This window comes from Paroedura picta, chromosome 15 (genome assembly GCF_049243985.1).
Source record: "Paroedura picta isolate Pp20150507F chromosome 15, Ppicta_v3.0, whole genome shotgun sequence".
Classification (NCBI taxonomy): domain Eukaryota; kingdom Metazoa; phylum Chordata; class Lepidosauria; order Squamata; family Gekkonidae; genus Paroedura; species Paroedura picta.
Window position 1 is genome coordinate 20,522,894 of NC_135383.1, and position 12,631 is coordinate 20,535,524.

A 12,631-nucleotide genomic window follows, 5' to 3' on the forward strand; every position below is an offset into this window, starting at 1 on the left:
TGACATACTGTCATTAGCCCTCCCACAGCAGTGTCTGTTCCTCTGCAGGATTGCCAAAGCTAGGTAGTAAAACTATTTTCTTGGGGGTCCCTTAAGCTGTTTGGGCTGGTCTTTTAAAGACCAGGAGGCAGCAGATGTGAGGATAATTTTAACCCACTTGTGACAAGCATACCTGGTTGCCAGAGAGAGGGTGAAGGCTGATGAAAACAAATCTAAGAAACAGAGACCATACCAGGCTGCAAGGGGATGGATGTGTGCGTCCATGTTGGAGCTTTCTCTGTCTCTTGGTCACAGGCAGGGTCATGTTCAAAACTGGCTCCAAAGGAAAGGACTATATCCCCCAGGCTACAAGACTGGCTTTGGCCACACTGGACGTTTGAAATGACTGCAATTCTGTTTTTTTGAAAAAACACTCCCCCCCCCCCCCATGTTACAGTGAAGAAGGCAGAAGACAGATGCACCTCTTAACACCTAACTTCCCTTGACCCTGCTTTTTGCACACTGCCTGTTTTCCCCAATCAGGGATAAGCCCTGGCACATAGTGCAAAGTTCAAGAGTAGAGCCCCCAAACCCACTCTCCCCCACCCGCACTTACTTCGAAGCAAACATTTTCCAAGCCTTTGACACTACATCGTCGATGGGCTTCAGTAAAAACTGGCTGTTGCTGACCAAGGATGCAGATTTCTCGTACTTGTCAAAGGCTCTTGGAGTCTTCCAGACAGCCAAGGCCTCCTGAGCGCTTAGCCACGAGGTGTACAAGGCAGCATCTCTGAAGCCTCCTGAAACATCAAGCACTGCATCGTGAAATGTATTTCCTCAAAAGAGCTCATGATATTCATCTTTCTTTACATTTCAGTTTATATATCACTCCCTCTTGAACTGTGTCATCTGGGGCAGTGTGCATCAACAATCATGAGTTCAGTTCAAATCAAAGCAGGAGAATTACGAAACGATTTAAAAACATCGTGCATTTACAGTTACAATTTATTTATTTATTTAAGCATCAAATGCTGTCTTCCAGTTCTAGATTGAGAACAGCCCTGAGGAAGGAGAGGGGGCTGCCCATGCTGGATAAGTAGATCTAGAAGAGCTGGTTCTGATATGCTGCTTTTCTTTTGCCTGGTCTTCAGCCTCTAACCACACCCCATTTTATTCTCACTGCTATTAACACACCAAGCTGCCTTATACTTAATCAGACTCCTGAAGCATCGTCAGCATTGTCTACTCAGACTGGCAGCAGCTCTCCAGGGTCTCACACAGAGGTCCTCCACTCCAATATGTGGGGTAGTGGTTAAGAGCAGCAGACCCTAATTGGAGAACTGGGTTTGATTCCCCACTCCTCCACATGCAGCCAGCTGGGTGACCTTGGGCCATTCACAGTTCTCTCAGCCCCACGTATCTCACAGGGTGTCTGTTGTGGGGAGAAGGAGGAAAGGCAATCGTAAGCCAATTTGAGATTTCTTTGGATAGTGAAAAGTGGGGTATGAAAACCATCTCTTCTTCTTCTACTGCCTGGTTAACTGGAGATGTCAGGGATTGAACCCGGGAACTTCTGCATGCCAAGCAGATATTCTACCACTGAGCCATGGCCTCCCTCCACCAAATAGTGGAGTATCTCCTCTACACTGTAGTACAATGACTCTCAGACCCGAGAGGCAAAGAGGGGCAGAAGTTTCTTGTGCTGGATGCACAAGAGAAATTTACCCCATATCAACATCCATAACCTGGACATTCCATGAGCTGTGTTTTCATCCACTTACGTGATGCTGCCTTAGACTGAATCGGGCTATTTGTCAAATCAAGTCAACACTGCCTACTTTGGCTGGCAGCAGCTCTCTGAGGTCTCAGGCAGAGGTCTTTCACACCAGTTATGACCCGATTATTAACTGGGTGCCAAATGCATGCCAAGTGCCTCTTCCAGTTAGTCATGCCCAGCTACAAGCTGCAGGCTGGACAGGCTCGTTGAATGCTGTGTTGAAAAAAACAGCTTCCCACTGGTTCCCACCCCAAGCAGTGCCCTAGTTGGGTGGAAGTCTATTGTTTGAAAGGAGAAGGAGGCCAAAAATAGAGAGATAAAGCCATCTCCTTTGTGGCCTGCTTCTGAGCTTCCTGGAAGCCATGTTGAGGTGGAGGGAATGTGCCAAATTCTTATCCCATGATGGACAACTAGCCTATTCTTAACTGCCCTTCCATTACTAGGACAGAGTGAAGAGTCATAGGTACTGTTGTTTTTCTTTAGGATCCAAGCAAGCAATGATTAAGTTTCTGGGCCTTTCCATATTTTTCTTACATGGATCTATACTAACTTTCTGAGACTAAGCTTCTTAGCATTATATCTCTGGACATTCCTTAAAGTCCCACACCTCCTCAATGCACAGAACTCATCACAAGATGACAGCAGAACTCTGAAATAGCCTCTGGCTGCTGTCTCTCTGCTCCCATGGCGCTTAAGAACAAGCTTGACAAAACCCAGGGGCCAGGGCACCATGGCTCCTAGAAATCTCATTGTGGTGCTTAGTGATTTCACAGTCATTTATTGTAGTGACTTCTGGTGAGCCTCTAAATAAGCCTCAAGTACAAAGCTTATTTAGATGACAGATACAGATTAGGTTTTTGCTGTGGTGATAACCAGCATTAATATGTACATTTAAATGCAAGAGTGCTTTTGGTATAGCTTTAAAACAAATGATACAAAACTCTAAAAGAGTTTAGGATTGTGGCCGAAAAATAAGTATCGGCTCCCAAATATTTAGAGTAGTTTATAATGCCACAGAAAACTTGTCAAGGCTTGGCTTAAGGTCAGGAAACAGGTCTGATCTTAAGGTCTGATTTTGCCAGGCATCAATCAAGCCGCTTGTCACAACCGCATGTCTTGGAAAATGCAGGCAAATTTGACAAGGCAGCAAACTACCAAGAAAGAAATATCTACTGCAGTCCTTCTCTTCAATGCCTCACCTAAATCTGCAGCTTGTACATCTTTTCCTCGCAGGGTAACCAGGTTCGCAATGGAAGTGTTGAAACGGACTGTCCTGTTTGGAGACTGTTTCTGGGATGAAGGGAATCCAGGCAGTGGTGGTTGCACCTGCCAATCAATGCCTGTAAACACAAACAGGAATGGGAACATCATGTGCTTGGAGCCCTGGCACCATGCCAATAGACTGTTCCTCTGGGGAGTTTAGCAATTCTTACAGTGCTTTGGGCAAAAGTCTCCCATTACCCCACTCATTCTGGGGAGCCATCATTCAGGAGGGGTAAAAGGGGGTGTGGGAGCCCCATCCTTGATTTCTGGCTAAGGTCCCAGAATCACTAAGTGCACCTCTGACCCCCACCCCCCAGCATCTAGGGTCATTCAAGTTTTCTGTTCTAGAGCTCGCTAGAGGCACAGTAGTTTGAGGATGTATTAAACTAATGATTGTACATCTTGAAATGACACAAGTGGTGAGCACAATGATCTATCCACATAGCTACTAAGAATGATTTCATTATCAACAAAAATAGCGAAAGGAGTCACCCAACACAAGCTGAGATTCTCATTTAGCATCTGACAAGAAACCAGCAAACTGACAAACTGCCCATGTACGTGTTTGAAGTTTCAAGTGTGGCAATAACTTGAGAAGCTATTTTAAAAAAATGTTTTACTAGCATCTCCCTTAAGCTACACTGGGGCTCAAGAGCAGGTCTTTTAGTCATCTGCAGGTGTGTAAATTACAGGGGGCTGAAGCAGGCCTGAGGATTTCACAGAAGGAGTAATTCCCCACGCACCCAAACACATAGGTAGCATCATGAAGTTGCTCAGGTTGTTGAGTTCTCAAGTTTGGTCAGTCCTATTTGTCTTTGTAGCAACTTTACAAGTCCCTAAGTGGCATGGGGTGGTTTTGTTTTGTTTTTTTTTGTAAAGAGAAGGGGCAGAAGGAGCCTTCAGTGGATAATACTGACTATGAAGAAAACATAGGGAGAGAAATCTAGCGAAGAAGAAGAAGAAGAAGAAGAAGAAGAAGAAGAAGAAGAAGAAGAAGAAGAAGAAGAAGAAGAAGGAGAAGGAGAAGGAGAAGGAGAAGGAGAAGGAGAAGGAGAAGGAGGAGAAGAAGAACTGCTCTGGAGACCAGTTTGGGGTATAAAGCTTTCAACAGCTCAAGCTCCCAAATTCCATATGCAAAATCTTATACTCCAAAAATCTTGTTGGTATCTAAGGTGTGGACTTGAATCTAGCTGTTCTACTGTAGGCCCATACAACTTCCTTCTGAAACTATCCAATATAAGTAGTGGATCAACAGAATTCTGGTGACTAATTGTCTTGTTACTCTGTCCTGGTGGCCCTGCCTTAGAGAAAGAAAAGGTCTCAGCTACATTTTATCTTCAGCTACTTTCAGCTTCCAAGCAACCCTTACCTAAATCTCCTGATTTGCCTTTGCAGCCATGTTAGGAGCTAGCAATGCCTTACTTTGGAGAAGGTGCGCTTGTTAAAGTCTAAGACTTTAAGAGTTCAACTAAGACTTTGATGGCGGCATATTATTTTTTTGAAAACATATATAATTTCATCCTTATCCATGGTTCCTCTACATATTTGTGAAACAGCCTAGGGGGTGGAACATGTCCAGCTGTCCGAGTTGGAATAGGGCCAATCAGGGTGCAGCCAGAAAAGGGTTGTGGTGGAGGGCCTACTAACGAGGGCCTCCCAGCCTGCTACGCAGGGCCTGCTAACGAGGGCCTCCCGGCTTGCTGACTGCCTGCTAAGGAGCTCTGTCCTGGGCCTGCTAATGAACTGGCCAGCTCCCGCCCACCCCACTTGATCTGGCTGTGAGCTGCGGCCCAAAGCCACCTTAAGATGCCTGGCCAGGGGCCAGGGGAGGAGGCCCTTTCAAGGCCTCTTCTTAGGAATGGGTTTTGAAGCTAGTATTGAAATAATTTAAGATTACTAGGCGTGGGCTTGAACCAGGTTCAGCCATGTGTCCTCCTCCCACTGGGAAATTGAGATGTCTACGCTCCTGATCGAACTCTACATAGTTCCTTTTGCTTTCACCCCACTCATCCCTTGGTCATCAGACTGGTGCAAAATACATATATATTCCCATAATCTGCATAATTTGGGCTTCTGAGTCTAGCTTTTCTTTGCAAAAGATTTAGTTTCTTTCCCCACACAGAGGTGAGACCTGGCAATAATATTGAAAGTCCCTGTGGATCAATTTAAATAGGGGTCAGGAAAGGACAACCCCTCAAGACAGATCAGGCCCCATGTGTCTCTGGTTGCCCTAGGGCAGGGGTCCCCAATATGATAGCTGGTGCAATGGCGTCCAGACATCTGCCCACCAAATGTTTCTAGAAAGTGGTTGGGGTTTTAGCGCAGCAAAGTTTCTGATTGGCTGTGCAGATTTTTCAAAATATTGCTTTGGCAGCAGCTGCTACCACACTACAAAGATCTTCACTGTGTGACCGAAGGTAAGCTGCAGCAACCATTTTGTAGATGGCTCTGACTCTTGCAAAAGCCATTTTGTGGCTGTGCCCACGGGATTGTGTTAGAATTCCAAAAGTGCCCGCAGGTTAAAAAAGGCTGGGGGGCCCTGCTCTAGGCAAGCCAGTCACTTGTGGGGAGGGGGACGGCTGCAGTGAGGGATTGGGTCCCTCTCAAAGTGGCTTTTCAGTGAGCTCAGAGTTCTACCTTCTTCCATTTTGGCATTAGCAATGAGCATCTGCCTCAGGTGTTTCAGGAGTCCAGGCCAGGCAAAGGTGCTGAAAGCAAGAGAGTTTTCAGACATCTGTGGAATGTTCCGAAGACCCAACATTTTAAACTCGGGATGAGGAACAAGAGCCTCCATCAGGTCTCCTGAGAAAGAGGAAACAAAAAAATGAAATTTATTTATATATTTATTTATTATATTTACATAACGCCCTCCCCTGACGCTCAGGGTGGTTTACATGGAACTGGAGAAAAACAGTACAGATAACATGATAAATTGAACAATAACAATACAGTCATAAAGGTAGAACAATATAATAATAGAACAAACATGGTAAGAACATCTATTTGACTATAAATGTACTGACGGCCCCGTGGGATGGGCATATCAGAGGTGTTTTTTGTGGGAAAGGGCTCAGGGGCCAATGGAAGGTGATTGAATTCAGGTCGACCTCAACCAAATGCCTGGTGGAAGAGCTTCCTTTTGCAGGCCCTGCAGAACTGTTTAAGCTCCGCTAGGGCTCTGATCTCCTCCAGGAGCTCGTTCCACTAGGTGGGGGCCAGGATGGAGAAAGCTCTGGCCCTGGTTGAGGTCAAGCGAGCAGTTGGTACTAGCAGAGCGTAAGGCTCTTTGAAAGGTGTAGCTTAAGGGTTTAAAAAATGTTAACAGTATTTGTTTGTGATCACACCAGTTTACCTTTTGCCCCTCCACATCCTCTCCGCAGAGGTGATAAGGTTTGGGGACATACAGACAAAAGCCAAGTGAGAATTACAGTATCAAGTCAGGTGAGTTATTATGGCACCCCTAATGCCAGATACCCACCTAGGGGACTCCTGCTATACTGAAAGGCACCGTCAGAGGAATAAGCTGGCTGGAAGATGCTTCCAAGCTGATGTGCAATGACTTGATTGACATCCTGGAAAGAGATCTGCTTGATGTTCATGAGCTGCGCACAGATCTTGTGGATGGCATCATTCTCATGAACAAGGAGTGCATCTGAGGTCTGGTACAAGTGTGAGAGGGTCAGGACAGAGTTGTAGTTTTGAACAATAACCTAGAGAAGTACAAAAAAGTTATTCTAGGGCAACCACTTTTGTATATTAGTCTTTTCACAAGAAGATCAAGGGACATTCAACTGGGGGACATTCACACATACTCTGCATGCAAGAAGGCCCGAGGCTTAATCCAGGGGTAGAAGCTAGGAACCTTAGAGGTTGAGCAGCAGCAGAATTAATATTAAATATTAAAATACAAATATTTATTCCATTCATGTGTACATTTAAGATTCTAAAAATATCAACATTCATCTCAAACTATTGCACAATTCAGAACATAGATAAACGACCTGATACAAAAAAGTGACTACTACCAACAGCCTGACTCAGGATAAGCTTCTTCTATTATCTGTAACCAGTAAAGATTTTGGTTACTGTGCCTGGGAAAGGTGGTGGAGCCTGGATGCCTATTCCTGACTTAAAACAGCTTCCTTCCCACCCCCAGGCATGGCAAGGAGGTGTGATCAACTGACATCACTTCTGTCCGGGTTCTGGGGTTCCTTGAAGCATGAAAAATATTTCAGGGGCTTCTCCATGACCAAAAGGTTGCAAAAGGCTGTTCTAGCCAGCTATGGACTGTTCTGACTGGACACCACTTTTATGGCTGGCAGCAGGAGGTGCCAAAATAGGGCAGCTGTTCAGAGACCAAGTCCAACAAAGGGGCTCTACTGAAGACAGAGGAATGTAGGGGGGAGCTATCCAGCAGATGATCCTGTTCCTGGGCAACCTGGTTGTGGAGGAGGAAGATGAACCTCCCTTTATCTCTTTCTGATATAACTATTTACATAGACCTTTCCCTCCACTTCTTGAATGACAGTCTCCTAGGAGGATGCCAAAAATCCAAAGCCAGTTTTTGTGCCCCTCCAAAAGTCATTACAAGATCTGTCACCCAAGGTTCTTTTAACTGGAGGGACCAAGATCTGAACCCTGGAACCGTTTAAACCAGCCTTACCCAGCCCTGAAACATTCTCCAAGCTTCAAGAAACCTTAGAAATGGCACACTCATAAAAAAATAGTTGGAAAGCATAGCTGTGTACATGCCCTCCTGGAGGGCCCTCCTCTTCCCATCCATTCCAGGCCCATCATCAGTCATTTAGGAATGGGTGGGTGGGTTGACATGACCATATATGATCATATCATCCGATAAATGTTTAATACATTTTACAAATATATTTAAAAATTAACTGACTCCCACCCATTCGGGAAACCCTTCATGAAGCCTGAAAGCCTGCTTTAAATGCAACGCTTGTGATCCAGCATGGAGCTACAGGCTCTGCCTATCATACACAGCAGCTGCACAGTAATGTAATAATAATGCCACACTAGTTAGCAGGTCTCAAGTCAGTATGCAGGTCTGCCCTTGCTAGCAAGCAGTATTCAGCATAATTGGAGACACCCTACCAAATCAAGGTGTCTTTTTTTCACAGCAGAGAATAAACAGTAGTTTATGCATGCACGTACACAATTTGATTTATGCTAACTGTCTGGCAACTGAATTCACAAACTTGGCAACTGAATTCACGAACTTGTGGAATCCTGTGAAAGAGACAGCCAAGTTCTCTCTCTGGCACTGGAGTTCTGCGATGGCTCAGCCAGAAATGCAAGGAAGTCACCATCACTTGGTATTGGAGCCACTCAGTGATGGACATGAACGTGTAAAACAAGGTCAAAATATGTGAAAGAATTTTTGTTTTGCAAAACAATAGTTTTCTCACAATGTTTTAAAAATTTAGTTGTTAAACAGGGTCTGGTGATCCCAACTAATATAACTGAGGAAGAAGAAAAGGCAATCACAGGAAAAAAGTGTGCAACTTCAAACATTTTTACAGAGTGACTCTATTCACCTCCCCCAGACTATAGGGCCAGATGACGTGGTTCAGCAGAAATGAAGTTGGGTAAGTGTCCCTCAAGCTTCTGGTCACAAAGGCCCCAAGGCCTGACCCTGTCCCACCAGCCATGCTCAGGAGTATCAGAAATCCACTCAGCCGGTCACATTTCTCAGCCTCCTTCTGTATCAGATTCATGATTGCTTCTTTGTGTTTGGGCCCGTGAATGCAGTAACTGTGTACATATGGGGGGGGGGGAAGAAAGAAATGACAGGAAGCAATTAAATTACAGCTCAAGAGAAACAAACAAACAAAAAATCTACTTGGTGCATGATAGAACAGATAGGCAACAATCACACTGCCTTCCAGGGTGAAATAACTGATGAAAATTTGAAGTTTGGTGGTTTAAAAAAAATGATTTTGACTCTCCTGCATTAACATCATAAACAAAACAGTACAGAGGGAAAATTAATTAAATATAAAGGTAAAGGTAAAGGTATCCCCTGTGCAAGCACCGAGTCATGTCTGACCCTTGGGGTGACGCCCTCTAGCGTTTTCATGGCAGACTCAATACGGGGTGGTTTGCCAGTGCCTTCCCCAGTCATGACCCTTTACCCCCCAGCAAGCAAGCTGGGTACTCATTTTACCGACCTCGGAAGCATGGAAGGCTGAGTCAACCTTGAGCCGGCTGCTGGGATTGAACTCCCAGCCTCATGGGCAAAGCTTTCAGACAGCTGCCTTACCACTCTGCGCCACAAGAGGCTCTGGTAATTAATAATTAAATATAATAATAATTAAATATACCTCATATCTTTTAACAATAAACAGCATAATTTGCTTATGAAAGTGTGAGTTATGTTATGCTTAAGAAGAACGCTTCAAATCTGTTCTGGGAAGAAAACATTTTAATATGGGGGTGCTGAGAAGTAAAACGCACACTAGGTAATATTTTGAGGTTATTTGGGTTCTCTTATGTAGTGAAGGAGACTTCAACAGTGTTCAAGATAACCTTTCCTTAAAGTTTTGTGGGATAGTTTCTTTGTTTGTTAAACTAGCTCACATTTTGTTTGGTATCTGAGAAAGACACCTATGCTGAGGTTTTGGTAAAGGTTAGCTTGTTTAATTAAAGATTAGCACCATGTCCAAAAGCCTCTGCAGCTATAGGATGGAATGCTGAACTGCTAGAAAAGTAAAACATATAAGCATCTCCAAAATACAATTTGCCTGTACATGTAATAGTTCAGACCATGGCTTGTTCTATAAACAGAGTTAAGTTGGTCTGCATGGTGTATAAACAGATTCTTAGTTGAACTGCAAACCTTTCTTTATTGTATGCTGCCTTAAGCCTGCTGTGCACGGAAGGGTGACATAGAAATTAAATAAATAAATAAATAATCTTGAGGTTCTCTGTACCTGAATTACTGGGGTGTAAGTTAAGGCGAACAAACCAGTCAGTCCTGGAGATCAGCCCTGACTGCTCTTTAGAAGGCCAGATCCTGAAGATGAAACTCAAATACTTTGGCCACCTCATGAGAAGGAAGGACTAACTGGAGAAGAGCCTAATGCTGGGAGCGATTGAGGGCAAAAGAAGAAGTGGACGACAGAGAATGAGGTGGCTGGCCGGAGTCACTGAAGCAGTAGGCGTGAGCTTAAATGGACTCTGGGGAATGGTAGAGGACAAGAAGGCCTGGAGGATTGTTGTCCATGGGATCGTGATGGGTCGGACACGACTTCGCAACTAACAACAACAAAGTCAAAAATAATTCCTCTGCCACCCATGAAACACTCATGCATACCCATTTGCCCAGTTGTTTCCTGAACCCTGCTTTTGACAGAAGTGTGATTGATGGTCATATTTCCAGCTGCCAGATCGTAAGGCCACTGATAAAGTCTGTCCAATCACTTTTGGCTCCATGTCAACAAGAACTGCCCGAGCAACTGGAACTAAAGAAGAAAACAAAAGCTAAACATGTATCTTGTTTTGTTTTTAATTGAAAGAAAATGAGGAAGATGATTAAGGGGGGAAAGATCACAATAACGACAGTCAAAAGCAACAGGATTTTTCCAGAGCCAGCAGCGTTTAACATTGACTTCAAAGTTGGCTTCTCCTGAATTCATATGCGTGCATCATCAGCAACTAAATATGCATTCCCACATTTTGAAATAAGAAAGCACTGGTGTGTCATATATTGCAGAAAAACTGGGCTTTATATGCTGTGGAATTCAGGGCCAGTCCCTGCTTCCCCCCTCCCTGAAGTGGCCTGAGCAGCTTCTGTTGCGAAGGAATCTTGTGAAAGGGTAAAGTCCGTGAAGGGATCTTTGAAAACCAGATGTCCTGCTTTAGGACAGACTTTTACACAGATGAACTATGGGGCACTCCAAGACAACTACTTTTCAGCACAACATATATGCTTTTTAAAAAATGATCTATTGTGTTTGGCCCTGCAAAGCTAGACGTTTGTTTCAGGGGCCATAATTTCTTTCTGACACTAGACATGCTGTAATTTGAATGTGAAAAAAAACCACAGTTCTTCTCTTCCTCTTTTCCAGACAGCACAACTGTTGCTATTGTGATCGCTAAGTCGAAAGCAATTGAAATTGTGAAGCAATTAATAAGCAACACAATTCCAATACCATGCCGTGACCCATAATCGAGACTTTCATAATCAAGAAAAATATTCTATCAGCAAAGATTTCTCTTTTGCTACACAATACTTCACATTACCATTGGGGAGGGGTTACTAGCCTCCAGTTGGTGGTTGGAGAAAATGGCCATTTGGGAAGCTGATCTCTATAGCACTATACCCCATTAAAGTTCATCCCCTCTCTAATGGCACACTTCTCACGCTTCACCCCACAATCTCCAGTTATTTCCCAACCCGACCATAGGCTGACATTGGTAACTAAGGAGAATCAGCAAATCTCTGAACATGGGTACTCGAAAACTACTGTAGAAGATCTTTGCTTTGATGCACTGTTTGTTAACCCTCCAAGGGAAATGTAGTGGTTAAGAGTGACTGCCTTTATTCTGGAGAACCAAGTTTGATTCCCTACTCCTTTACATGCATCTAACTGGGTGACCTTGAGTTAGTCGCAATCCTGTTAGAGCTATTCTCACAAAGCAGTTCTATCAGAGCTCTCAGCCCCACCTATATCACAGGGTGTCTGTGGTGGGGAGAGGAAAGGAAGGCAATTGTAAGCCGCTTAGAGATTTCTTCAGGTAGTCAAAAGTGGGGTATAAAAACCAACTCTTCTTCTTCTACTATATGAAATAGGATTATTCCTAAATAAAGAGAAGAGTTGTATACTACCTCTCCAGACCATTAAAAAAATTAATCAAAACAACAAAACAAGCCAGTAAAAGAAACTGCACAGTAGTCCAGGATGCTGGACTAGATGGGCCACCAGTCTGATCCAACTAAGTTCTCATGCATTTCATGCAGGATTCCATGTATTAAAGGTGGTAATGCCTCTGACCCCTGGGATTGCTGTATTGAGGGGTGTGGATAGGAAAGAGAAAACATTTATTTGTGTTTATTTTGATTTAGATTTGTTGTCCACCCTCTCTCTATGACTTCATAGTGGATTACATCAAGATAAAACTCCAGCAATAAAATTATAAAAATAACATTTAAATTAATAAATTAGTAAAACACGAAAACAAGATTAAATACTTAGTTTGCCCATTCTCTCTTTCATGGGAAAAGATAGAAGTCAGATAAAACTCTTTAGTTAGAGTATGGTTACGGGGGATTCCAGCAGTTTCAGATGTTATTTCAGGCCTCAACCATAGGCCTGGCGGAACAGCTCCTGGCTTGCAAGCCCTGCAAAATCAATTAAGGCTACAGAGCATACCTCCCGTTTTCTCCTCATTGAAAAAGCGCTCTTTGGAGGCCACCTGGTAGGCATCATTTTCCTTTTTGGAACACAGTCCGTGTGTGCTGTGGAGATCTGTGGAGATAGCCTGGAACACCTCACGGCCAACCTGGTTACCGCACTGCCCAAGTTGTATTGTGATGATTGACATTCTTGCCTTAATCTTGTTGTAGTGCCTTTCCTAAACAAAAAGAATTAC

The 12,631-nt window shown here is 43.9% G+C and overlaps 1 protein-coding gene across 13 annotated transcripts in view; it reads right to left on the reverse strand.

Moving 5' to 3' along the window:
- TUBD1 (tubulin delta 1) overlaps positions 1-12,631 on the reverse strand; it is a 42,413-nt gene that overhangs the window by 27,291 nt on the left and 2,491 nt on the right. For all 13 annotated transcript variants that reach the window (XR_013226876.1, XR_013226877.1, XR_013226869.1 and 10 more), the window contains 7 exons: positions 12,412-12,613; positions 10,353-10,500; positions 8,575-8,791; positions 6,498-6,729; positions 5,657-5,821; positions 2,956-3,096; positions 596-779 (listed from right to left, as the gene is read on the reverse strand). Coding sequence is in view for 1 of the 13 variants with exons in the window: in XM_077312481.1 (XP_077168596.1) it covers positions 596-779; positions 2,956-3,096; positions 5,657-5,821; positions 6,498-6,729; positions 8,575-8,791; positions 10,353-10,500; positions 12,412-12,583 (1,259 nt within the window). In the remaining 12 variants the exon portion in view is untranslated. The remainder of the gene's footprint in view (positions 1-595; positions 780-2,955; positions 3,097-5,656; positions 5,822-6,497; positions 6,730-8,574; positions 8,792-10,352; positions 10,501-12,411; positions 12,614-12,631) is intronic.